Genomic DNA, 27,033 nt, shown 5'->3' with positions numbered 1-27,033 from the left:
ACCTCCCAACATCCGGGTTCCCGCCGGCGCGGCGCCGCCGCCCGCTCCGCGTCCCGGGGAGGCGGCGGGGCCGGGCAGGGAGGAGGAGGCAGCAGCGAAGATGGCGGCGGCGGTGGGGAGAGTCGGCTCCTTCGGCTCCTCTGCTTCTTCCGGGCTCTCCTCGGCTGCCGGCTTTCCTTCGGCTTCGTCCGCCGCCTCTGCGGCCACGACCAACAACAACAACGCGGAGCTGCGGGCGGGCGCCGATGAGGACGATGGGCAGAACCTCTGGTGAGCGCCCTCCCGCCCCGCCCCGCGGCCGCGGACCCGGGCGCGCTGGCCGCCGCCGCCCTCAGCGGCTCCGTGCCCTGCGGGCGGCGAGGGGAGGGGGACTGGATAATCCTCCCCTCCCGCTGGCGCTCGGTCCCGCTCAGTCACTGAGCTGGGGGGGCACCTCCCCTTGGCAGCGGCAACTCCTGCCCTGCCCCCCGCGCCTTATCCTCCTTTCCCGGGAGATGGCGAGGGTGGGGACCGGGAGGAAGCGGGAGCCCCCTCCTAAGCGGTGTCGTCTCTCCACGCCAGGTCCTGCATCCTCAGCGAGGTGTCCACGCGCTCCCGCTCTAAGCTGCCTTCGGGGAAGAACGTCCTCCTGCTGGGTGAGGAAAGCATCCTGATTCCTCTCCCATCCCCGCCGCACACAGGCTGAGAAAAGCATCCCGATCCCTCTCCCATCCCCGCCGCAGACGGGCTGGCTCCTGAGCCCTCTCTGGAGCTTCCCTTGTTTAGCGCCCCAAGGGGAGGGGGGCTTGATGGGTGGCAAGGTGCTGTCTTAACCCTCTCGCTTCTTCCCTTCCATAGCTTAGCTTCATTTTGGATATGTAATATCCAGAGATGCTTTAGATACGCCCCTCATCGTAGGTACCCCGCCATAATACCCTCGCTGTCCTTCCCCCACCCTGGTTCCTTAGGTTTAGATGGCTTAGATGGGGAGCTTTTATTGTCTTTTTCCCCCACGAGTGCTGGTTTCGGGGCGCGTGCGGGCCCTGAAACCTCCCCCGTTTGAGCCGGCGGTGCTGCTTTGCCGGTCCTGGTGGTGTGTCATGCAGACACAAAAACTGCTTCCGTGGCCCGAGCGGTGTCAGTGACGGTGCTGCCGTGGGCCGGAGGGCGGGGAGGCCGTATGGGCGTGCTGGCTGTGCCGGCTCTGCCCTGCCCACCCGGCGTGGCGGCAGCATCGGCAAGTGGCGCGGCGGCATCGCCGGCTGCTGCCCGCTTATCTCCACCCAGTGCCTTAGTCCAACCTGGCCAGGGCGAGGAGTTACGGAAGGGGACTTTGATAAGGCGATAATGAGAGGCCCAGCTGATATTCACTGTTGAGAGAAAGAAGAAAAATGATTCGTCAAAATTAAAAATTTCGGGGGCGGGGGGAGAAGAAATGGATGCTCCCAAGCATCATATTCATGTATGTATGAATATATTATTGCTATTATTATTAGTGGGATTTTTTTTGGGTTTTGTTGCTTTGTTGTTGTTTTTTTTCCCTGAAAGACTATTAAATCCTAATACCAGTAGACAACATGAGGAATCCAAGTGGATGGATTTATAACTAGCTGCTTCTTCCACTCCTTTGCCAACCTCCCTGTCCCCTGAAAGAACTGCATGTTAATATTTGGAAACGTGGTTAAAACTCAGTAAGATTTTCATGCAGACTCTATGCACGCTATAATTCTGCATAGTCTTGTGGTTTATAGTCTCTTGAGGTTTTTCAAGTTAAGGTTTTTTTCCCTCCATAATCCTAAAGCAATCACTGTGATCCTTTTCTTCCTGTTTTGATAAGCTGAGTGGTGACTTAAAACTGACTGAGAAGACTGTGCAAGGACTACAGGATGGTCTAGTGAAGCTGTTACAAGACTCACTCCCCTTTAATTTGTTACGTTTAATGTTATGTAGTTAAGTAAGATATTGAGATTGGAAGTTCTAGTAGTAGTAAAGAAAGATTTCATAATGATTGACAGCGTTTCATGTGATACTTTGAACCTAAAATGGATGATTGTCCTTGTTGAAGTTGAAAGATTCTTCTTCAAACTGTGATCCTTATCAAGAAGATTACACTCTGTTTTTCTTCTCTTCATAGTCAAGTAATCCTTAGTAGTCAATAACTGGAGACTGCTTCCTTCGGGGCTAGAGAAGGCACCGTAGAATGTTTCCAAAAGCTCATTTAGTTTGTGATATTCAACCTGTTGTATAGAAATTTTCTTTTTTACCATTTACTTAGAGTTTATAGAATGACTTAATGTAATACTTTTTTTTTTTCTTTTTTCAACTGATGCATTTTTTAAAAGATGTGCAAGCTTGTAAAGGAAATTCTGATTCTTGCTTAGAAATTGTGGTTTTTGGTCCAAAGGGGGGAAAAAAAAGCTTGACGTGTGTTTAGGTAAAAGAACATCAGATCTGAGGACCAGCCAGTGAGGACCATGGCCATGTTCTTTGTGAGAATACCTAACCTTTGTTGTTCACTTGCAAGTCATGATGCTGTGCCTGAAGCACACTGGCACAGAAAAAAGGAGAGAACTTACGTATTCTGTATTGGACGGATTCAGTGTGTGAAGTTCTGTCTGTTTGGGTTCTTGAGCTGTGTGTTTGCAGTCTCTCTGTTATCTCACATTTCCTCTGTGTTCAAGCTTTGTTCCTTTTGATAGTTTTTTACTAACTTTTATTATTAATACAGATCACTTCTTGCCATGATTATTTTCAGTTTCATTATGCTTTCAATAGTTTTAAGCAGAAGTTGTAAAGCTGACCAAAGTCTTGATGGTTTTCATGCATTTTGTGGCAGACAAATATTTGCTGTATAAACAGTCATATTGGTCAAAACTTACCAGCTGAAACATGATACACAGTAACAAATTAGTGCTTATTTTCATTACAATCTGCATTTTAAAAAAATTCCCTAAGCTTCCAGCATCCCACTCCCCCACGCCGAAAAGCCAACCGGAAAAACCCACCACGTAGTGTTCTTTTGTTTGCTAGGACAAGTTTTCTAATTTGCCTACAACATTTATATTTTTCAAACAGTGCATACATTTGTATGCCTAGTTGTTCTGAGAACCTGGCATGCTAATTCTCCTATTTCAGTATTTGTTTTTAGCTATGTTAACATCTCATTTTTAAGAATCTGGCAAGCAGTTTGACATATCACAGCAATAACTAAAGGAAACTGGAATGCCAAATGTTAACCTCTAGATATGGCACATAGTTTCATGAAGTGAAGGTTAACATATAATATTGGTAATCCCCTGCTTAGTATCAACCAAATATTAATTAACTCACAGTTTTACTCCTCCAAAATTGTTTCACTTGCAGACATTTTTTCAATAACACTTTTTCTGTGAAGAGTTTACACTCTGATTGGCACCACATGTAGCATGAAAGCATTTCTCTCTTCTTGTATGAACAAATAATGAAAACTCAAGCTTTCATAAACTTTATGTAAGTCACACTCTCATTCCTAGGCAGTTCTGTCATAGTGACCATAGCTACCTCATTTAGCAGACTATACCAGCAGAAAATATACGACGTCCCTGCCTTCATAAGGAAATTGACTGCTTTCATTGATATTTTTAGCTGCTTTTTGCAGATAACTGAAAGAGTGTGTTTTTGTTGCTCTTGCTTCTTTTTTTTTTCTCCTGGACTGTCTCTTCTACTCCCTTATGTTATAAAGGTAGTTGATTGCAGGAGATACTTTTTATTGAGTGTGATGAGAAGGCTGATGCTTATGACTGGGAGCTCTCTTGTTCGTTCCCTTTCTGATATATCTTAACCAGCCAGTGGAGTAGAGGGAGCAGCTGACAAGTCACCATTGCAGATGACAGATGGAATCCATAGTGCTATAAAATGTGTGGAGACTTGGATTCAGAGACCCGAACTAATCATTTATCCAATAAACTGTAGCATGCATTCGAGCAGTAATGTTCAAAGTCATTCCAGGATGCACCAGAAAACAGGCTCCCAACTGGCAAGTGGATTGAGTAGCTGTTTTCTGTGTGGCTTTATATTTCATATGTTCCTCTGTCTCTGGAGCATAGTATATTCTTTGCCTACAATTCTAGCAATTTCAAACCATCCAGTGACACGTGTACACTTGACTCCGTGTCTTGTATTGCACACTTATGCTTCTACTGAATCACTAGCATTTTGGTTTTCTTTATTCATTTTACTCCACTTGATAATAAAGGCTTTAAGTTTATGGGCACTGAGAGTTCAACTGCTTTGTGTCCACATTTTCTCTTTACCCTAGACATCTCACTTCTCAGGGCCAGGCCTGTTTGAATCTTTGAGCTCTTTCTTCTAGCGGACCCATGAAATATAGTGAACTTCTTAAGTTCCATTACGGCAAATTGTCATGAGAGTATGTAAAGTCTTCTTACTTAAATTTGTACTCAACACCAGGAAAATTAGTTTTCCATTTTATTTTTTCCTATTCAAACACCTGAAAGTTCCACTGTGATCAGATCATCAGTGTAACTGATGAAATACTGCTTGTTCACACTGTCCATATTGTTAATGTCAAATGTTTCTTAATTCCATAGGATTGCAGAAGTTAAGTCAGAGAGCTTGTTTTCCTCCTCTTATTGCAACTTCTTCACCTTCTGCTGGTAATGAAAGCCTTCCAAATGTAGTCAACGTAGCCTTCCAAATTGTTTCAGTCAGCAGAGTTATACTCCTAAAGTGTCAATTGTTTTGATGGGGCATTGACCTAGATAAAATTCTAGTTGTTTGGTTTGTAGCTACATTTTTTTAGAATTAAGTAGTACTTCTTTGTAGTGTCCTTCCAGCTATAATACCCTTCCAAAAAGTCAGAATTACACAAATGCTGTGTAGTAAAACTCACTTAGAACAGCATAGGAAGTTCTGAAATCCTTGAATTGCATTTATTTTAGTTTGTCTCATCATTGTCAGAGATGCTGCTGGTTACCGGATCTGTATCTGAAATAGCTTCAAAGGTGAAGAACAGTGAAAGGAATCGTGCTTCTGTTTTTCCAGGCAGGTTAGTGGCAGGAGTACCTATAAAGGTGTCCCTTGGATAGTAACATGGGATTATTCTATTTTAGCAGTGAGCCTGGGTAAAATACACTAGATGACTTCCTGCTATGTTAAAGGAGAAGGCTTGTGTTAAGAGATGGATGCTGTTCATATTCACTATGGAATTCTCTGCAACATTTGGCTTTCTGACTGTGGGTCTCTCCAAGCATAAGTAACACTTTCTGCTGTGCGTTTTTCCACAGTCAGGCCCTGTTTTCTTGTGGTGCAGGACTTGGCAAAAGACATATTGGAAGAGTTGTCTACAATCTGCTCTCTATCCTGTTGAAATGCAGAAGTGCAATTAAGGTGCTCCTCAGAGAAGTTATATAATTTTTTGGTGCCACAAAGATACCAAAAAAATCATATGTGAGGAGAAAGACTTAACCTGGCAGTGCAAAACAAACTTGGAGGAGGAGAAACTTTTTATCCAATGAGTAAATAATAATTTAGTGGCAAGTTATGTGAAGGCTTGATATGACTTATTTATTGTGGACTGCCATGTTGTTTTGAGGGATTGAGAGAAGGATTTCATCATCTCATAGTTCATTTGTTCTTCGGTTCTTTGAAAGCAAACTAAATTTGGCTTACTCGGATTATTTTGGTCTTGTTCTGCAAAAGTATAAAATTCTTCAATTAGTATAGAATGTATGAACAAGCCTCTTTCACTAATATGCAGCTGTAGAAAAAGCAGTTATTAGTCTGTGAGAAGTACTTCATCTTGAAAATAGCTGTAGTACCCATGTGCTTGGTTCTAGTAGGAAGAAGACCTTTATGTCTCTACACCACTGTATCAGGATTCAGTCATTCACATGGTGTACAATAGTGATTGCTCTGGTAGTCTGGGATGGCGTCTTGGTCCTGTTCAATAACTCATGTTTAGACTTGATGGCTTTGTTCTATCATATTTAAGCAAGATGGATGTTTTTCTATTAATAAAAGTACTCAATATTTTATGTTACAGGTATTAGATGTTCTAAATTGTTCTACCCAGAAGCTGTCTTTTGCACTGTAAGACGTGTGAAGCTAATTCATGAAAATATGCTTGGGGGTGTGGGATGTGCAGAAGGTGTTAATTAGGACCATTTCTAGTTTTGTGTGGCCTTGTTGACTTTTTTTTTTTTAAGAGATGAGTTGTATAATTCTCATATCAAGCTGAATTTTAATTGATTGGTTTAAAATGCAAACATACCAACTCCCATCAAGGCACCAGTAGGATTATAGATTACAAAAAATTAAATGCATCCGTGGTTTTTCCAAGAACTGTTGAAAAAAAAAATCAAAGCCCTAGATCGAAGAGGTGCAGACCATCAATACTGATGGCACAAAAGAAATGTTCACTTTGTGCTTCTTTGCCTTGACATGTTGTAATCGCAGTGGAAAAACAATTGAAATAAAAAGTCAAACCCCATGTCTGTCCTGGAGATAACACACTGGTTGCTCTTCCATGTACAGACTTCTCTGAGAAGTAAGAAATGTCTTGTTTTACGACAAGTGAAAATCTACTTCTATTTGAATTTTCTAAAAGAAAAAAGAAATGTGGAAAAAGCAGAAGTGTTAAATATTCTGAATTTTAAAATGTGTAATTGAAAGGTTGAAGAAGTTGTGTAATAGAGCCTAAGTTCTCTCTAATGTGATAGCTTATGGCTGAACAGTTTGTGTAGCAGTACATCGATAAGGGCCCGCTTGCCTGCACTCGCAGAAGGCAATTCATTCACCTCATTTCCCATCCTTCCTGTCTGGGGGTGACCATTCTGCTAAATTCTGTATTGTAGCAGAACATTTAGTGAGGCTTGATTTTCTGCTCAGTAAACATGCGTTTTGCCTGGAGTAGTGAGAAGGGAGGAGGCTGGCAAGGGTATGTATTACTATAGTTTCTTATATGTTTGAGGGCAGCAACAAGGATGTTGTCAAACTGTTTTGTGGACAGAGTAGCACCTTGGACAGAGGAGCTTTGACAACCCCAAACTCTGATGAAGTAGTAGAAGTGTGGGCATAAAAATGCAATGGCTTTCGCTTAGTTGAGTGTAAGACTTCCCGTTTTGTTAACAAGATGGTGAAATACTGTGCATAAGCAGATTGAGTTGGCTTTGTTTCAGCTGCTTCCTGTCCTGACTTTTCTGCAAAATTAAATCTGTTGACTCACTTGTGTTCAGCTTTGGTGCATAGCACTGCTTGGTAGAAGCATCACTTCTGTGTCCTCACTGTAGTATTAGTGTGTGAGTCCAGTTTGATGTAATGGGGCATTTTAGTTCTTTAGGATTTACTCTGCAAAAGGAGGACCTTTTGTATTGTTTGCAAAAGCAGGATGCAAAATCTACCTGATTTTTATTCTACCTTGAAATTCCTTACGAAAATGGTGTCAGAAATGTTTTGCTCAGTGAGTTTGTGTATGGAAATCAATAATTAATTTAATAATCCCACAGTTAGAAATAAAGAAGAAGCTAGAGGATTTTCCATCTTAGAATTTTTAAAGGAACTGGAGGATGATGATGACTCTCTTTGAAGGTACATAAGGCTCTGTTTTATGTACTCCTTCAGTAGCACTTTAAAAAAAAAACCCACTTCTGTTTCATAATATTAGTATGCATTGATGTTTAAGCCTAGGGAATATGATATTTTAGTTTTGTCTGAAACTAAGCAGCATTATTTTTTAGATATTTTAGAGATATCCAGAGACAACAAACAAAGGTAAATATGCTTAAGTGTGTTAAAGTTTGTCATTTCGAATGCCATATAGTATATGTGTATATATGTATTCTTATTGGGTTTTTTCCAAAGCATATATACTTTTATATATGTCCCTGGTAGGACTTAAAGCTAATTGCATTATTATGCTGTACATTATTCATCAAACCTCAAACGACTAATAGACTTTAATTTCCTTACAAATATTTCCCCCTCCTTAGGGAGAGAACCTTTTGTGCACACTAAAGATAGTGCAGTAAAATGTTTGAGTTTTGAGAAGTCTTAAGAGTTAGCATTACATGAACTCAGAATTAATTTGGTAATTAGATTTCTAGTAACTACTTAGGAGTTTTAGATAAGCACTCGTTTAGAATTGATTTGTATTTTGATATTCTTGCTGAAGAGTAGCTACAAAACAAAATCCTACTGCTGCTCTTTCCTAGCATAACTTGGTATATTCAAAGTGTGTTGACTTTTCAAGTGTTTTATACTGAAGTCTCAGGTTGGAAAAATTAACAGCGATGCAAATACATTTGGAGTTTCCACAATTTTAAAAGGTATATTCAACATATTAAACATAGAAAGTGGAGGCAGATGAAACCTCAAGTCTTAGCATGTTGGGTTAGACTAGTGTGAGGGTTGGACTAGATGACTATAGAGGTCCCTTCCTTTAAATTTCCTTTAAACCCAAACTATTCAGTTATGATTCTATATTCTCTTGCCCAGACAGTTATCTTTTCCTCACTTTTTATGATCAATTGCTTGGACAAAAAGGAAGAAGTCCTTATGTCATATACAATGGTTCTAGTTTTACTTTTTGACAGCTTTTTCAGTGATATTGAAAAAATACTGACTAATTTGGCTTAAATATGTCAAGAACTCTGGATCTCCTATGGAATTGGGCCCATTTGGCTAGGCAGCTGTCTTGCACTCTTGCAAGTGGGTCATCCTGTTTGTAAACTTGTTAGTTTATGGATTACTAACTTGTTTTGGACCACTTGTCAGTGTTGCTTCTAACTCTTTTCTCCACAGATCTTCTGGTTTCTCTTACATCCTCTGCAAACTATACTATTCTCTTCCTTACCTGAGTAATTAATGAAAGTAGTACCAATCCCTTTAAACTTCACTAATGCATCATTCTGGCTTTCTACTGAAAGATGAGCGCTGCTCTCTGCATGCAGTGACTCGTCCAGTACCATTATATGTGTCAGTGATCCACCTGCCTGACCTTGGTGCTCTGAAATGGGTGGATATTTGCTAATGAGAAGGGAGTAGACAGTCCTCTTCATGGAACAGAGTGAATTTAGGTAATTCTGTGATGGAAGACAGAAATGACTCTACCGTGTGCATACGTGTCCAGAGGTACCAGTTTTACATCAACTCAACTTGTCTTATGCTGTACTGATAAAATTTCTTCCAATCTAGGGGAGGAAATAAAATTCCAGCTCCTATTTTGCCGTAAGATATTAACAATATTGAACTCCAATTTACTTTAGGCAGTTGGAAATATGAGGGTGGAGAGAAAATGACATAACACAGAGCTGTGATAAGTAAGAGGCTTGTGGGATATATATTTCAAGTTTCTCTATATTGTTTAGCATGAGCACTTTCAAACAATAGTTGCATAGCTATTAACATCTGTAAAAGCATGATTTAGACTGCTTAAGTGTGTCTTTTGTCAGATGTAGAACTTTAAAAAACACCTGCAGTTATGCAGACTTGTTGCAGCAACTTTTGCTAAGAACTGGCAGATATGCTTTGCAGAACATATTAAACTTTCCCAATGCAAGCAATTGAAATCTTTATTGCCACCTGTGTGAAACACGAGAACTTAGCTGGGAGTCAGCTGTTCTGAGAAACTAAGAACGCTGCTGAGTGCAACCCCTCATTAAAAGGAATAATTTTGGTTTGTCTTACCTGTTGAGCCTTCTGCTAGCACAAATTAATTGAAACTACCTGTTCAAAAAGCTAAAATAGCCCAATGAATCATACAGACATTGTTGGCAGAAGTTGAAGTAACTTCATAACATGTCAGAGTAGCAGCTAATAAACTCCTTCCAGTTGTTTTTAGATGACGATTTTGAGAAGCTTGGATAAGTACTTGGGTGAGAGCAGAGGAGGAATTGTAATTCATCTCTGGTGATGAAGGTTGAACTCCTCACTTCTTCGTCAGAATTTTTATTTTATAGAATGTTCTTACAAGAAGAGGAAAAGCTTGATGTATGAATAGAAAATAGGAGTGCCTTTCAATAGTTATTTAAAACTATTTAATTATAGCTGTAGTTGTTTGCTCAAGTATGTCGTGATATATATAATATGGTTAAGAAACTTACAAATGAGCTCTTCAATTATGAAAAAGTTAAATTGATACAACTTAATTTTTCACTTGTCTAAACTAGACTTTAAACTTCAGTTCTGGTCTTATTTCTCTTTCTCTTTTTTCTATTTTTAAAAATATATTTTATTTAAAATAGCGTTTTCATTCAATCGAGTAAAATCCCCTTGACTCCCTAAAGTCAGCAGTCTTAAGTTTTCTAGACTGTTAGTGAAATATGAAAATAAAGCTTACCTCTAAACTGAAGGCTTCATGTGGTAACCTTAGGAATGATATGTTAAACAAATTCAAAATCAGTCTATCAAAGTGTAATTCTTCTGCTCTTCCCAGTGTTTTTTTTTCTGTAGTGTTTTTAATGTAGCCATAATATTGTCTATAAGGTCATGATCAGTTCCCTGTAAAGGGAAAACATCATTATGTTTAACAGTGAAAATTACTGCCCTTGACCTTTCCTCTTTGTTATGTGGTTGAAAGCAAGTGTTTATACTCTCCTCGTATAGGAGAGACTTGGGAAAAAAATGTTGCGTTTGACATAAAACTCATAAGGTGCCTCTTAGGGACCTGGGATTAATCTTAATTTTGTAACTTGTGAGTGAGTTTCAAGAATTTTCTGATGTCTGATTGTTACATCCACGTCATTCTGCAAATCAGAGTGGCAAAACCCTGCTTTGTGACCAAATTCAGCTTAATTATTCCTTCAAATTGGAAAAACTGCATGTGAAGTTTTCCAACTCTGGGACATATGACCAGAAATTAGGTTTTTCAAGAAGAGCCTCTGGTGCTAGTTGAGGTGTTTACATTGTGCATGTGCTGTAAGGCTCATTGGTTACCTGAGCTCCTTTTGGAGGGAAGAGAATAGGAGTGAATGGATCTGGATTGCAGGCTTGTTCCTCTGTGCTACCCAAATACACACAGGTGTACTGTAAGGCAGTGGGCTTACTGTTTGTCACCTCTTTTTAAGGTTTCTTCAGACCTGTAACAGAGAAAATATTCAAAGGAACCTACCCATAAAAGCTAAGGAAACAGATTTACCTTACTCAGCCTGGTGTTGTGTGCTGTTTGATATGAGGGAGTTCTAAATCATGTTCTTCTGGCCTGTAAGAGGAGCTTAGAAACTACTTTAGAAAAACTTTGCTACTACTTTGGTTGTAGTTGAAAGACTGAAATTGTTTGAGGTATTTAACTACTCCTTAACAGAGCTTTTTAAAGATAGGTGTAAGAACCTATTTCAGATAAGATAGTTAGTGGCATAATTGCATTTATCAATAACTAGAAATAAGATTTGAAGCTGAGACATGCACTTAGAACAGATGGATAAGTTGGGCAAAACCTGCTATATTTCAAAACTTCAGTGAGGTCAGTCACCCTGTTAGGATATGGTTTTCTTATTGCCCCAGGTGGGTTTTAATATGTAACAGTGATTAAAGATTGAGTGCTATCTTACTTCTGTCTCTGCAGGTGAAGATGGAGCAGGTAAAACTAGCTTAATAGGAAAAATTCAAGGAATAGAGGAGTACAAAAAAGGAAGAGGAATGGAATACTTGTATTTAAATGTGCATGATGAAGACCGAGATGGTAAGTTTGTATTTGTGATATATCTGGGTGATAACATAGTGATAATATAGTGGGATGATCTTCTTTCTTTATCATGGCTTAGACCAGACGGGATTTGTATGGTAAGGCAGTTTGTCAGTGTAATTCCCTTAGTAGATACCATGAATGACCACTTAAGTGGTAGAGGAGGAGAAGAACTCGTCAGAAGAAAAGGCTGAAAAGACCAGGGAAGCAGACTTAGCTGCAACGTTCTGAATAGATGTACATTCCTCAGGCCTAGAGGAAAAGATGCCCAGGCTCCTATATTCCATTTCAATTACTATAGCAAGTAGTTGCCATAAACCTACAGAGAAACCTTTGTCTTGGTGGCATGGAATCTGCACGACTACTGTCATGGATTGGTGGGTGGGGAAATGTGCACGATGCTAAGGGAGATGTAAAAAACAAACAACAAGAAAACCCAAAAACCAGTAATCCAAAAGTTTGGGTGAAGGCATTGCTAGAAAGTAAGAAGTATGTTTAAGATCCTGTTTAAGATCCAAATACTTGGAGTTACGGGGTGTGAATAAGGATGTACTGGAAGCTTTAGGGAAAAATGGGAATTCTTTAGGGAAAAATTCACCCATCCAAAAGTTTGGGTGAAGGCATTGCTAGAAAGTAAGAAGTATGTTTAAGATCCTGTTTAAGATCCAAATACCTGGAGTTATGGGGTGTGAATAAGGATGTACTGGAAGCTTTAGGGAAAAATGGGAATTCTTGTCTATACTATAAGAACAAATCTGTGTAGAAGGAGAACCAGAAGAAGTTGGCCTCTTTTTTTTTTGGGGGGGAATATATGAAATCATCTGCTTTCCTGACTTTCATGCCTGGCTATTGATCTCAAAGGTAACTTGAAACCAGGGTTAAGAGTACTGGGAGTTTGATCTAAATCAGACTTCTGTAACAAGTGATAAAAACTTACCTGAAGGCAAAATGTAATTCTGTTAAGCTCCTTAATTTTGAATCAACAGCTCATTAACTGTAGAAGTGTCTGTGAATACTGGAGTATGGTGGGGGTTTTTTTTGAGGAAAAAAAGCAGTGGGATGGTCTATTTGTATGTTGATTTCACTTTCACAAATTGGAAGAATAACTTCAAGTCTATCTCAGTCATTAAAAACTTGCAGTTATTCAGTTTTTTGAATGGCCAAGGTACATTCTGTAGTTTAAGAGTTATGTAGGCGTATCATGTTAGAGTTTTGAAGGGGAGATGGCAGCCCTTGAGAGTTGAGCAGACCGAGGGCTGCAAAGGGATGACTGAGTTCATCCAGTTCTGCTCTTCTAAGATGCATCTTGAAGAAAACATTTTCTCTCTCTAAAATGGTGAACAACTATTTTTGAAATGTTGAATGCTATCTCTCCCTTTCAGATGATGTATTTAAGATCTTCAGTTATCAGCCATTAAACATCAGGGTTTGGAAGAGGAGGAGCTTGTCTCCACAAGATGCAGTTTGCTGTGATGTTATGTATGTTCAATTGACTGATAAAGATATGTCATCTGCTTTCTTCCTTGTATTTTACATGTCTAAAGAAGATTTATTAGCCATTTTGTAGTGGTGTGTTTCAAGTAAATCTCATAAAATGTTTTTCCTTTTTTTTGTAGACCAAACAAGATGTAATGTATGGATTTTGGATGGTGACCTGTATCACAAAGGTCTTCTTAAATTTGCAATGGAGGCGAGCTCTCTAAAGGACACTCTAATTATGTTGGTAGTAGACATGTCTAGACCCTGGACTGCACTGGATTCTTTACAAAAATGGGCAAGTGTTGTAAGAGAACATATTGACAAGTTAAAAATTCCTCCTGAAGAAATGAAAGAAATGGAACAGAAGTGTGAGTATTCTGCAAATACATGGGAATCCATTTAAATATGCTTAATGCTTTCTACACCATTTAATCCCTCCATTGCAGTCTTTTTCATTCTTTGGAAATGTTACTTAAAATTAGGGATTATCAAGCCAGTCAAGCTTCAGATAAGTCTGAAGTAGCTATATGAACAATACTAGTACTTCTTTCTAACAGAATAACAATTTGGGGGGGAAAAAACTTTCAGAATAAACACAGCTGAAATGACAATCTTGCATTTTACATATTTTTCTAGATGAGATATTCCAAGAAAAAAAATCCTTAGCTTTCAATTTTTCAATTTATTAATTTATTTAAAAGGTAGGTCACTACATCTGCTTCATAATCGTTCCTGTAATTACTCAGAGAATCTGGGACTTGTTCTGTGTCTGCCAAAAGTGTCAGTGTTGAGAGAGTTCATGACAACATGGCTATGCCTGGGCCCTTTCTACTTGAAGATTTTTATCATAATTGTTATTGACATTAACACAACTATATATTTGTTTTGGCATGGATAGGATATGGCTCTGTCAGTGTCTTGTCTTTTTAGTTTTAAACATGCAGAACACAAAAATATTTCAGGATTCCCTAAACTGTCTGCCTGAACTTGCTAACATTATGGCTCCATATTACTTTTGGGCACAAGTGATTTCCCTTGGGGCAATAAAACATGAGTCTTTCCCATTCATCTCTTGGTGAATTACTGCAAGGAAAAGTATTTGAGAAAGCTGTGTGTTAAGATCAAATAGGATGATTAAACTTTGTAAGTCTGAAGTCACTCTGTAACTGGTGTGTTCTTAAGCATCTGAGTGCCAGATTGCTGAATAGTTATTTTAGAAGTGCAGGTTGTAGCTGTGCTGTGATAAGCTGTCAGGCGATGGTTGTAGATACTTCAGAATGGGGAGAAGGGGGGAAAGTTGGTCGTTTTCTTTATCCTTTTAAGAGAGAAATTCTTTTAAGGGAAGTATCATTGAGAATCATATCTTCCTCGAAAATAACTTTTTTTAGGAGGGAGGAGCTGAGCTTGTTTGGATGTGGTTTTTGTTTTGGTTTTGGTTTTTGGGAGTGGAGTTAGTGTGTGTACGTGTATTAAACATCCTGACATACAATTTCAGGATATGATTTTGCTGGATGAAAGTAGTAAGGATGCAATATCTCTGTTATCGAAAATGTGTAGCTGGTAGTTTTGCTTCCTTACTGACTGAGTGAACAGAATAGCAAAACTCTACAAAATCCAGAAACTGTAAGCCATGAGGCAAGTCAAGAAAACATGCTACTCGTTTAGTTTTTTCTGTTGTTTTGTTCTTTTATCATCTGGTCTAATTCTTAGAGATACTGATAGTCTATACACTGGGTATAACAGAAGCCCTGGACACAATCCAGATGTGACTGGAAGCTGTTTGATCCTCTTGTGATGTGGCTTCATGGGTTGCTAGGCAGGCAGGAGCTTGATACTGCCAGAAGAAGCAGGGAGGAGTCTTGCTTGCATGACTTTTGGCTACGTGGTCCTACTTTATTCTTGTGTCAGCTCAGTGCTCCTTCGAGCTGGTTTAACTTGCTAACAAGGCTGAAATCTGCAGAGGGTTTGTGTGTGTAGTTTTCTGGAGATATGCTGCTGTGTTTGTCTTCCCGTTCTAGCAGCTTAGCTTCTCTCAAAGACAGACCCTGGGAGGACTAGAACTCATATGGAAAGATATTAGGGGGTATGTAGCAGCTGTGTGTGAAGGGTTGCAAAAGCCCTCTCTCTTTACTGAATTAGTCTGTGTCTAATGAAATTGTGTCTCTAAGGAAGACTTGAGATTGTATTTCACAGTCTTTGAGGTGTGATACACTAAATCAATCCTCCTTTTTACTGTTTTCTGTACTTATATAAAGATTAGTATGTTATGATCATACAGTGGGAATTTTAGGAATTCACACACTGGAGTAGTGTGATTTTTATTTTATGCAGTTATCCCAGAACAGACAGGATACTGTGCAGGAAAGATGTTGAGTGACTGGCATACGTTGGTGAGGACTCTGGGTTTAAAACACATTCAGTTGATTTGGGAGGCTCTCAGGCCAGACTGAAGTAGCAGCAGTCCCTGAATAAGAGCCCAAGTTGACTGTTCAAGTAGAGATTATAATCGGTGCACGTGCTTTTTGTTATTGTGAACTCAGAGAGCTGCAGAAAAATTGAATAATCTTGACCTAATATAATTTTTCCTCTAGGGTGTTGAAGTAAGTCTTGCTCTGTTAATTCCACAAGTGCTTTTCTAGGTGTTAATTTGAAGGGCTTTAGTCAGTCTAGCAAAGGTAGCAGTGGGTTAACACAAATCAGGACAAAGAAGCGAGAATGCATGGGGGTAGATAAGCTGCCCCTGTGCGTGATGCAGCTGAACTGCCTTTGCTGCCTGACTTCTTTTGCTGAATTAGCATGTGCTACTCATGGAATAGTAATCAGTGGTTTGGTTTGGTAGAATCTTGTTTCTGCTGTGTGGAACAGGACATGATGTGAAAGATACAGACATTTTATGCCTAAGATTGCATCCCCGACTGGAGGAATAGTAAGTGGCTGTGCTACGAGAGGCTTGGGTGTGTGCAGTGGAACATGACGAGACAGTTGCGACAAGAATGAGAAAATAGAAAGTTACATTCTGACTTACCCTCCCTGCTAAATTTTAAAGTAGTGTCTGATCTCTTTTAAAAGCATACCAAATATTTAATATGCCATTAACTAATTATAAAGCTAGGTAATAAATAGTGTTTGTGTATTCTGTTCTTTTTTGTTTATTACTACCGTAGATTCTCTGTACAAAGAGCGAAGAATGGACAAAGAGTTTGTAGATAAAACCTAGTATATGGTAGCAGCTAAGCAGTATGTGTTGGGCTTAATTCTGTTTATTCTGACAAACTGTTCCATTAATTTTGCCAAGGAGAATGGAAGGAAACTTATGTCCTTCAGGAAAAAGATGAAACGGTAATCGTTAATAGCACCTGCCTAGTGGTTCCACAGTGATAAAATAAAAATGGTTTCATGTTGTCCTTATGGACAGTTTTATTAGATCATGTTCTTCTGGCCGCCAGTCCAACAGATCTTACACTTGCTAGTTCTTTCCTGTGCTGCACAGAGCAAACAACTAGTCAGCACTAGATGCATGCTCCATTTTTTCAACATAAAGATGCAGAAGTACTATGCAATCAACAGTGCTAGAGATCAATGCCAGTGGAAATCATTGTTGAAATAATAAAATAGCTGATGTTTTAATATAACTTTTTTTACTTTCAGTGGTAAGAGACTTCCAGGAATATATAGAACCAGGCGAGGATTTTCCAGCTTCTCCACAGAGAAGAAATACTTCATTACAGGAAGACAAAGATGACAGTGTGATTTTACCCCTGGGTGCAGATACACTAACATGTAACTTAGGCATTCCAGTAGTAGTAGTTTGTACAAAGGTTTGTTTCACATTTTAGGTTTTTTGCATATTTAAATTAAGCAACTCTCTCTGTCAGTTGTGGAATTGGGGAGGGAAGCATATGGTTAAGTTATTCTGAATAGCTTGTTGAAAAATTCTTTGTTTAATGTTGAAGACTGGTTATTTTCTGGAACCTCTCATTACATGTTATTTTGGAATTATCTTTTCCTTTAGTTCTACCAGTTTTCAAGGAATTGAGAAACACCTCAGATCTGGTTTTGCTCACAGAAGTGAGCTAGTCAGTAAGCAACTAGAATTCCCCTTGATTTCCACAGTCCTCCTTGGGCTGAACATAGTGTTTTGATAAGTTTTTTTAATATTTCTGATCTTTTTTTCTGAAGATGAACGTATTTGAGAGTTACAGTTAGTAAAGTGCTGCTCTATTAACTTTCCTCAGTTCTTAGGGTGTTTGTGATCTGTTTTGATTTCTGTTAGATATGTAACCATATTCTTAATCTAAAGAAAACAACGGTGTGGTTCTCCTGTGGCTGTTTTTGTTGTTTTTTCTCCCCCTGGCTCTTCAGTTCTCATTGGCAGTAAGCATACTGCATCTGCAGCTTCTGCTGGCCCACAGTGAAGGCATAAACCTTCTGATGCATATGCTGTTCCTTCACTGGAACTCTGACCCTCTCATCTGAGCAGCACCTTCCTTCTCACCTGCCAGCTCTCTTGTTCTTCTTCCCACTCCTTTTTTTTCTTTTTCTGCTTCCACATTCCTTGCTTTTGCCTCCCTTTACAAAGGGCTAGTTAGTAACTGGATTGAAACACTGTCTTGTAATACTACAGTGTGTGAAAAAAACATTGGGTAAAAAATAGTGAAGTCGTTTAGTGGGTAAGTTTTCAAGAGAGACTTTGAGTTATTGCACAGGATTGGGGAGGAGGAGTGAATGAAAAATGCCAATCATTTTACCTCCCCAGTTAATTTTCACCACAGTATATGTACATCAAGTTATATATAATTAAAAACAAAAACATTCAATTATGCTTCTAAAGTGTCTTAGCAGGTTTTTGTTTTCCTCTACACTACCCCTCCCCACTCCATCTCCCTTTCCCCTTGTGAACTGGATGTGTAGCAGCACTGCTATTTCAGCAGGTGCCTGGAAGTAGTATATTAATTTTGTGTTTATTTTGACAGTGTGATGCCATCAGTGTTCTGGAAAAAGAGCATGACTACAGAGATGAACACTTTGACTTCATTCAGTCACATATCAGACGGTTTTGCTTACAGTGTATCCTTTAACACATCATAAAGATGATTATGACTCAAATCTTCCTATTAATTATGACAAGCTTAAAAGAGTGTTTTCATCTGTACCAAAGTAGGATGCAACTCCTTTACTGTAGCTGGCAGTCTGCTTCAGCTGCACCTACAGCCAATGTTGAATTAAACTTTTCAATTTTATTTTATTACAGAGCTGCAGGAGTCTCTAGCATGTCCCCTTACCATGAACTTCTTTACTTGCCTCCATTTCCATGTTTAGGAGTCAGTTCGCAAAACAGGACAATTTAACTGACTAACTGCCTAAAATAAAAAGATAATTCATTTCAGTATGATATTGCTCCAGATGTACATAAGGCATGTTATTCTTTTTGTCCCAAATATGCAGTCTCCTCTGTGTTCAGTAATTTCACAGGATGGGGTTCTCAGGGAAGGAAAGAAGTGTGTGACTTCTCTTATATTGGTACAGAGACAATGCACAGAAGATGTTGCTGTGCTTTTATTACTTTTAGATTTCATATTTTTAAAGAAGTATATTAAATACTGTTTAGTGTTGTTTAGTCAGCTAGACATGCTGAGATGTAGATTTTAGATGCTAGTAACATGCCTACATTGTGTCATCACTTGTGCTGTAGTAAAGGGAAGTTCAAATGCTATTGAAGAGACAGCAGTTGACGACAGATGGAAAAGTTAACCCAAGAACCAGAGACCTCAGTTGAAATGGCACTTCCTTCAAAGGGCTTGCAAGACCTAATTTTTGAAAATGGAATTCTGGGTGACTGTAATAACTCTTGTGGGTGGAGGAAAAATACAAAATATTCATAGGGATCAGCCTCATGAGTCTATATGCCACGTACGACTTGAAATTCTATTCTAAACTTCACTGAATGGGAATCAGACCCCATTATATAACTTTCTTGTAGAATCTGAATTGCAAGCATGTAGGGGCCTTGGTATTTCTATAATCTTAAAGTAAAAATTGCTTTTTTATTAATCCTGTGCATAAGATGTGTTAATTTGATACTGAGCCATGCCGGAATACTCAGCACTCTTTTGGTCTTTTAGTAACTTGTATACAGTACAACTCATTTGCCTTCATTTCATTCAAAAGCAGATCACTGTATAATGTAAGAACTTGCTCCCCTATTTAAAAAAACCCGAGTGGGAAAGTGGAAGACCTTTGGCATTTTTGAAGCTACTAATGCTAATGTTGCTGTGACTGTGTTGCAGGGTGGGATAATGACAAGATATAAGGATATGGCATGAAAACCCTTGTTCACTAAAAGCAGAAGACTGTTTAAGTGTTGGAACTTGGTTGACTTGGTTTTGTATTCCTGCTCTAAATTCTACAATGTAGATCACCTTTTTTTGGTAGTTTAAAGGTTACTTTAGTGTCTCTTACTAGCCACTAAACTAAGTTTTCTTTAACAAGTTTATTCAGATGGGGCAGCACTTATTTACACTTCAGTAAAAGAAAACAAAAACATTGACTTAGTATATAAATATATAGTCCAGAAGTTGTATGGATTTCCTTTCAATGTTCCAGCTGTTGTTGTGGAAAAAGATGCAGTATTTATGTAAGTTACTTGCATTATTATGTGTACGTGACTGCAAAATGTATCTGTGTAATACCATAAGGCAGCATTTAGAACCTTTTTTGGTTTATGTTTTTTAAAGTTCCATTTAACATTCTCATGAGTTTGGTGAGTGCCAGTGGATCAAGATTTCACTGCCCCAAAGGGAAATGTTAAACCTGAAGATTTTCCTCTTCTCTGTTATGGTGAACCAATCTCTCCCTGCTTGTACTGATCAATGACTTGCTTGCACAGGAGAATGGGAGCTATGACAGCTTTCCTGGCTTTCAGTTCTGTGCAGTTCAGGAGTGCATACATGAACAGCCTGAAGTAACAATAGGATTTTAAGCCAAATAATCCTTTCTCTAGTCCTGCAGGTTGGGATAATGACAAGAAGATAGGAATATTGCATGAGAACTTTCAGACACTAAAAGCAGATGACAGTTTTGAAGATATCATAACAAAACCACCAGTCAGAAAGGTAAATTGAGATGTTTTGGCATTCAACTTCTTTGCTATTTATTTGCCTGTCAGTTTTTTGACTGTTTCTCTTTCACTGAGACTGTGCTTCCAGCCTATAGTAACTGTGGTAAACCCTGTGGGGGGTTTTCTTGTTTTGTTCTTAAAGTTCTTCTTCAGCTATCAAAAAAAAACCCTATGTATTTTATAGCTTTTCTTGAGCTTGCACTTTTTTTTTCTGCCGCTTTTACATTGTTCAAGACTACAAATATATTGGTTTGCTTTTAATATGTATTTGGTATTGAAAAGCCTGAATGTCATTTGCCTGTTTGTCAGATTGAGTTACTGTTTTTTAAAAACATTCCATTTTGCTCTGAGTTGCTTATAACTTCATAATGCCTTCTGTTTCTGTTGGAGTATTTAAAATCAGAAAGCTTGAGACAGTGTAAAATCAAAAATAAACATGTGAAAACAGATTCTCCATATGTTCAGTATGTTTTCTCTCTTGTACTATTTAACAAAAGGCTATGACAGAACTACCTGTAAATATAAATGAGGTTCTTGAACAAAATGCCAGTAACAGTGGACCCCATGCATGCAAAAGTTATTGAAGACAAATATTTCTATGACTTTTTTCTAACATAACTAGGATTTTTGTGACTGATCATATTTCCAAGTGGGAATTATTTTAGCTGAGAAAACTAATACTATGTCATTTCTGCAATCTTTAGGGAAAAAATCAAAGCACATACAGTAGTGTGTTAAATAGGTGTCCAAGGAAAGTAAAGCTGACAATATTTTCTTTTGCATACTTGTAAACTTCAGGCCTGGATTGTAAACTTTGATATTTGCCGCGCTTCTTTGGGCAAACTTTTTGATGAGCTTGTTTGGAAGGAGAGGGCTTGCAGTTTGATGCATAGGACTGGGATCTGTGTCCAGGGAGATGTCTGTGTCCAGTTAATATACCAGTCTAATGCAACACCTGTGAAGAGTCATGTTGGCCATAGTTACCTATAAAGGAATGCTAAGGGGAGGCCTCAATAAATTAACGGAGACGTGAGCACGATGCAGAGTGTGTGCATCCATGAATGTTTCTTACACATCTTCAGAGCCTTGAACGTGCCCTGTTGCAATTTACCTCATTCCTCTTTTACTGAACGCTTTAATGAACTTTTTAATGGGTCTTTCTACAAATACATCTAGAGCTTTATGCCTGCCAGGTCAAAGGAGTTAATGATACCTCTATTTCACTTCTAATTAACTTAGTTTAAATGGAATCATTGAGGCAGCAGTCTTAAATATGGAAAATGTGATATGCAGTCATCATAGTATTTTATACATGTACTTCATTATTGAATGCTTTGGTCATATTCACCAGGAGATATTAAAGGAAATACCTTTCTTTCTTTTAGTCAAAATTATGTTTATGTTTTTATATTGCAGTTTGTTCATGAAAAAGAAATTGTAGCAGAAGATGACCAAGTGTTTCTTATGAAGCAGCAGGTAACTTTCTGTCTATAAAACAAGCAGCCAGTGTTTCAATTAACAACATTCCCAATACAGATTTTGGGGTTTGTTCTCAGTCACTGTAATATCTAACACTTCATGTGTATGTTTGGTTTTTTTGCAGTCACAGTTGGCGAAACAACCACCTACTGCTGCAGGAAGGCCAGTGGTTAGTAATAAAAATTTTAAATATCATCACATGAAAATTATTCATATATTTAGAGGGTTGCTTTTAACTGCACTATCAAATATTCTTTCATCTAATTGTTTTAAACTACACAGTATTTAATGTCTCATTGTATAGTGCCCTAAAATTATGACACTTCACAACTAGTCATGACAACTTGTATTGACAGCCAGGGCTAAATGACATGGCTTTCCTTTTCATATGTTAGAATGCATCTAAGCAGTTAGTTTACTCCCCTTTCTGTCCCAAGAGTGTGCCAAGGAGCAAACTATGCTGGCTGAATTGCCTTGGTGAGTTTCATATCCTGAATTTGGCACCATCACTCTAGGAATACTAAGAGTGGCATAAAATTAAGGACAAATGAAAACTATTGTCTACATTTAAAATACAAATAAAATAACTAAAAGGCAACACAAGTTTAAATGGGGAGCCTGTGATCTTACAAAGGTAGCTTTACCTCTTTAGATGAACTAGAAACATGAAGTATTATCTTGAAGTAATGAATAATGCTCTTTCTCCTGGGCTGCATTTAATCCTTTCTGCAGTGTTGGTGCTACGTGTTGTCTTTTTGTGAAATTTGCTGTAGCTCTTCAGTGATCTAATTGGTACAGTTTTCATTAGGGTACTGAGTAACTGATGGATTTTCAAGTTTCTCATTGGAGTAAAATGAAAAGTTTCATTAGTGCTTTAGTTGCAGTAAAATTAGTAGTTTTAAGAATGTTATATAAATATGAAAAAACACATACACAATCAGCAAAATCTAATCCTATGTCGTTTCAGTTGCATGAGATACTACATTTAAAAAAAAAGCTCAGGAGCTGTGAGAAATAACAAAATGCTTCATTTCATATATGCTTACACTTTGCTTTTTGGGTTTTTTTTGTTTTGTTTTTTTTTCTAATAGGATGCCTCACCAAGAGTTCCTGGTGGATCTCCTAGGACACCAAATAGATCTGTAACATCAAATGTTGCCAGTGTTACACCTATCCCTACTGGGTCAAAAAAAATTGATCCCAATATGAAAGGTACCTTTTCTTATGAGAGTACAAATACATCTGGGGAAGTAAAATAGCTGCTTTGCCTGCTTGCTTTAATACGCTTATTTAGATTGGTGAACACACTGAATCAGTATTTACTTAAAAAATCTGTGTTGTTTTTGTGTTGTGTTTTTTTTTCCTTCCTCTCCTTGTAGCTGGAGCTACATCTGAAGGAGTCCTGGCTAATTTTTTCAATAGTCTCCTGAGCAAGAAAACTGGTTCTCCTGGTGGCCCTGGTGGTGTTGGTGGCAGTCCAGGGGGAGGTGGCACTGGAGGTGCTGGCGGCAATTTAGCACCATCAGCAAAAAAGTCAGGTATGATTAATGACAAAAGATCGACTCAATCCAAATTAAGTGGTGGATCATTCCTGTTAGTATAGTTTATCAGAAGTATGAACACTGCTATATTTAACTGAATGCTTTATCTATGTGTGTGTATATATATAAATGCTTTATATTTATGCTTTTATATTTTATATGGCTTTTTGCTTCTGTTTTCACAGCAGTTTAGCATTGCCTTTTTATGGCTCTCAGAAGAGCAAAGAAAAACTTTTCATGTAGCTTTTTAAGCATGAATTGTGTCTACATGAGTTCTTAGTTTTTTCCTTTGTTCTCACCATCCCAGTAAAATGGCTTATGCTATAAGCCACTTGTAGTATTATTCAGGTAGATTGGGACTAAATTTCCAAGTTGATTTTTTTAACAATACTGTCAGTGTTAAAATAGCTTTAAATTTTCTTCTTCTAGTGTTCTAGCTCTGATGTGATGAATGCTTTGATTGAGTTTGGTGACAGCCTGTAAAATACTTACCTATTTTATTTTAACATTACATGATGTGATTAACAATTGGTGTTAATCTAGAAATGTTTAAGAGTGACTGTGCTAAAGCTAGATGCAGGACTACTCTGGTGCTTCTTGCTATTCCAATTTAAAATATTTCTGTATTAATTGAGAATATACATATACAGACACCTTCCCTCTCTGCTTCCCCAGAGGTTAGTAATGCTGCACTTAGGGGAGAGTAATGTCAAGTACCAATGACACACAAGCAGCATTTAATTCTATGCAGTAAAAGAGAAGAACACATTTCCCACAAACACTTTGTGTAGATTGACCCTGTTTGGATTTTTTTCCTACATGTGTGCACTTCCGTTTTTTAAATGCAAAGCTCAGTTGGCAAAGTGAAGTGTGAGTACTTCCTAATCTGCTGTAGGCAAAGTCAGCAGTTCCAGTTTGAACAGCATATGGAGATCATTCAAACAAATGCAGCTGATGCAATATGAGGTGCAGAGAGCACCCGCTGAAGAATCTTGTGGGGAGCTGGGCAGCAGGTTTGGGTGATGCCCAGCAAACGGAGGCAGCACTCCAGAAAAGTGTCGTGTCCGGGGCCACGGCAGAAACTTCAAGAACAGAATTAAACTATTAGGGAGCAAAAATGTTCTCAGAAATTTCCTAATATGCAACAAAAATAGGGTTACGGTGTAGCCAGTTTAATGTTGCAAAGGGCTGTGCTTTTAAGTGATTACCATAAATACAACATACATTTGGCTTAGATGTGGCCTCCTCACCTTCCTCAGTATTTGCTGTCTTGTATTGGGTGATATCTATGGCACTCTCTCTTCAAATCTGAAACTTGGCTGTTAAAAGAGCAGTTTGGGATTTGACAATTACTTTTCCCTCAGCAGCTGTGGGGAATTCCTCTGCTTATTAGTTGGAATATTAGCTGCTTTGATTCTGATACAGCATTAACTTTTGTTAAATGATTTGAAGAGCAGCATATTATATCTGGCTAAAATTACCTTTGTGGGTAATTCTCTTAATTTGCATCCTCAGAAAGGGTGCTGGGACACTGCTAAAAAAACTACATGTGTATCAGAATGTTCCCTTACAGCCCAAGATAACTATGCACACTTGTCCTGGCATTAGACTCTAATATTCTGTTTTCCCATTTTGTCTTCTCCATTCTTGTGAAACCTAGACTGGGGAGTAAGAGTTAAAAGGATGGGGGGGAAATGGTGTGTTTTAAGCTTGAATTAGGTCTGAGTATGACTGCACAAATGTTTGTGCCATTCCAAGGTAGGGAGGAGGCAAGTGGGTGAGGAAAGAAAGGGATTTGCCATTTGCAAGCCTGTGTGCACCCATGAGCAGTGGTGTCATGTTTATGCTGACAAAAAGTGCAGAACTGACTTTACTGGGCTTGGTAAAGTCAATTTAAATTCTGATTTACATTCAGAATTATTTAAAATACATATACAGAAAATTGCATAGAAGTAGTCATAACTGCTAGCCTTAATAAACTTCTTTTATATTTTATACATTAACTCTTCATGTACTGACAGTATATAATTATGGAAGTTTCTTTGAGAAATCAGAAATATTAAAAGATATGACTTTCTCTGTACTGTTTCCTTTCTGTTTCTTCTGGGTTTTGGCCTTATGCCTTTACTCTGCGCCCAAAGCGTGTGATAACAAGTTTTAGGATTTTTCTGATTTGAGAATTAAAGATACTATATGACTTCCATAAACATGACTGAATATTACACATTTATTTTGTAGGTCAGAAGCCAGTTTTAACAGATGTTCAGGCAGAATTGGACAGAATTTCACGAAAACCTGAAATGGTCTCTCCTACATCATCTACATCTCCCACAGAAGGTGAAGCATCTTGAAGACACCAAATAAAACCAATTGTTCAGTTTTCTGGGATAATTCAAACTTGCCTCTGCCTCTTCCTTCAGTGACTGGAACTAAAGAACTGAAATTTCTTTCAGAACACAAACAATTGATGTCTGTCTTCCTTTCATATGTGTTGCCCAACTTTACAAAAGGGAGTTGTACAAATGGGAAACGGTTATCACATTGTGTAGGAGCACTGCTCACGGTGCAAGAATAGTAAATTAATTTTTTTCTGGGTTTTGTTGAAAAGTCAGTGTAATTCTGTAAAATTGCAAGTATGTCCACTTAAGTGATAGGGGTTGCTTAGAGCAGGAAAACTGATACACACCACAGGCACTTAATTTATATTGATTTCCGAATCTGTTAGCTAAGTTTAATACTATCTTAAGTAGATTAACCTCTACACGAGAGAACTACTGCTAGTTTTTGAAAGAGAAAAATAATTGCACAAGTCTGTAACAACAAAAACAAACTCCAGTTATACTTGAACACTTCATTGGGAGTATGGTTAAAAAAAAAATCTGTTTGATCTCCACTGAGATTTACACTGCGTTCAAAAACCCATGGAAAAGCTCCAGGTATAAGACTAAATTAGCGGCCAGTTCTTTTGGGTTTTTCCTCTTTGATTAATTTCAGACACTGAATAAAAGATGTATAAAGAAAAAGCAGAGGTTAAATGTACAGATTATCAGTATCCAGATTTGTCTATATATATATGGCTTGGCCTTAATGTCCCCCACTATGTTTCCCACACTACTTATGGTTTAAAAATTGGTCATCAAAACTGTAATCAGTTAATAAAGTATTCTCTGCATTCAAATTTAAATAACTTTCATTGGAGCCATGGTGTTCTTGTTTGTTTACAGTTAAATCTAAGGATGTGGTGTAAAACATCTTAAAACGTACATTTATATTTTTATCTCTCAGTGAATAATATCACTGGTAGATATTTAAACTTCCTTAAAACATTATTTTGCTGTTTTTGAATATCCAGATATTCAGAAATCATCTGGATACAATCCTGAAGGAAGGGGATAAGTCTGCAGTGTTTGCTCCTAGAGGTAAAACTAGCTTATCCTACTTGAGTGGTTTTCTGCTGCAATGTGTTTTAAAAGCTCACTAGTTACACTAAGGATCCTGCTGATGACTGTAGTAGTGTGTTGTCTAAGAAGTAGTTGACCACTAAGGTTGAGACTTTATTTAAGCTTTCACTACGCAAATATTGTGTCACTTTTTTACTCTGTGAAATTTGTAGTCACTTTCCGCTTATAGCCTCAGAACAGGAAGTGTAAAAGGTATATCCTGATCAAGTGACTTCTCTAATAAGTTCAGGTTTTTTATTTTTTTTTAATCAAGAAATCTTACATTAGTTTCTCTGATTATTTAGAAATCTCTTTATT

At 38.2% G+C, this 27,033-nt stretch overlaps 1 protein-coding gene across 1 annotated transcript; it reads left to right on the top strand.

Moving 5' to 3' along the window:
- Positions 1–83: 83 nt before the first annotated feature.
- Positions 84–26,468, top strand: DYNC1LI1 (dynein cytoplasmic 1 light intermediate chain 1). Its single transcript, XM_027733341.2, has 13 exons — positions 84–270; positions 562–635; positions 11,540–11,656; positions 13,276–13,506; positions 16,787–16,956; positions 18,112–18,205; positions 19,637–19,772; positions 20,139–20,250; positions 21,672–21,731; positions 21,859–21,903; positions 22,826–22,946; positions 23,114–23,272; positions 25,514–26,468. Exons 1-13 carry the CDS (start codon positions 101–103, stop codon positions 25,624–25,626), a joined length of 1,602 nt encoding a protein of 533 aa, XP_027589142.1. The 5' UTR covers positions 84–100; the 3' UTR covers positions 25,627–26,468.
- Positions 26,469–27,033: the final 565 nt, after the last annotated feature.

This window comes from Pipra filicauda, unplaced genomic scaffold (genome assembly GCF_003945595.2).
Source record: "Pipra filicauda isolate LSUMZ 115617 unplaced genomic scaffold, ASM394559v2 scaffold91_size2508729_pilon, whole genome shotgun sequence".
Taxonomy (NCBI): Eukaryota; Metazoa; Chordata; class Aves; order Passeriformes; family Pipridae; genus Pipra; species Pipra filicauda.
The sequence above is the reverse complement of the archived record's forward strand: the minus strand, read 5'-3'. Positions and strand labels throughout refer to the sequence as shown.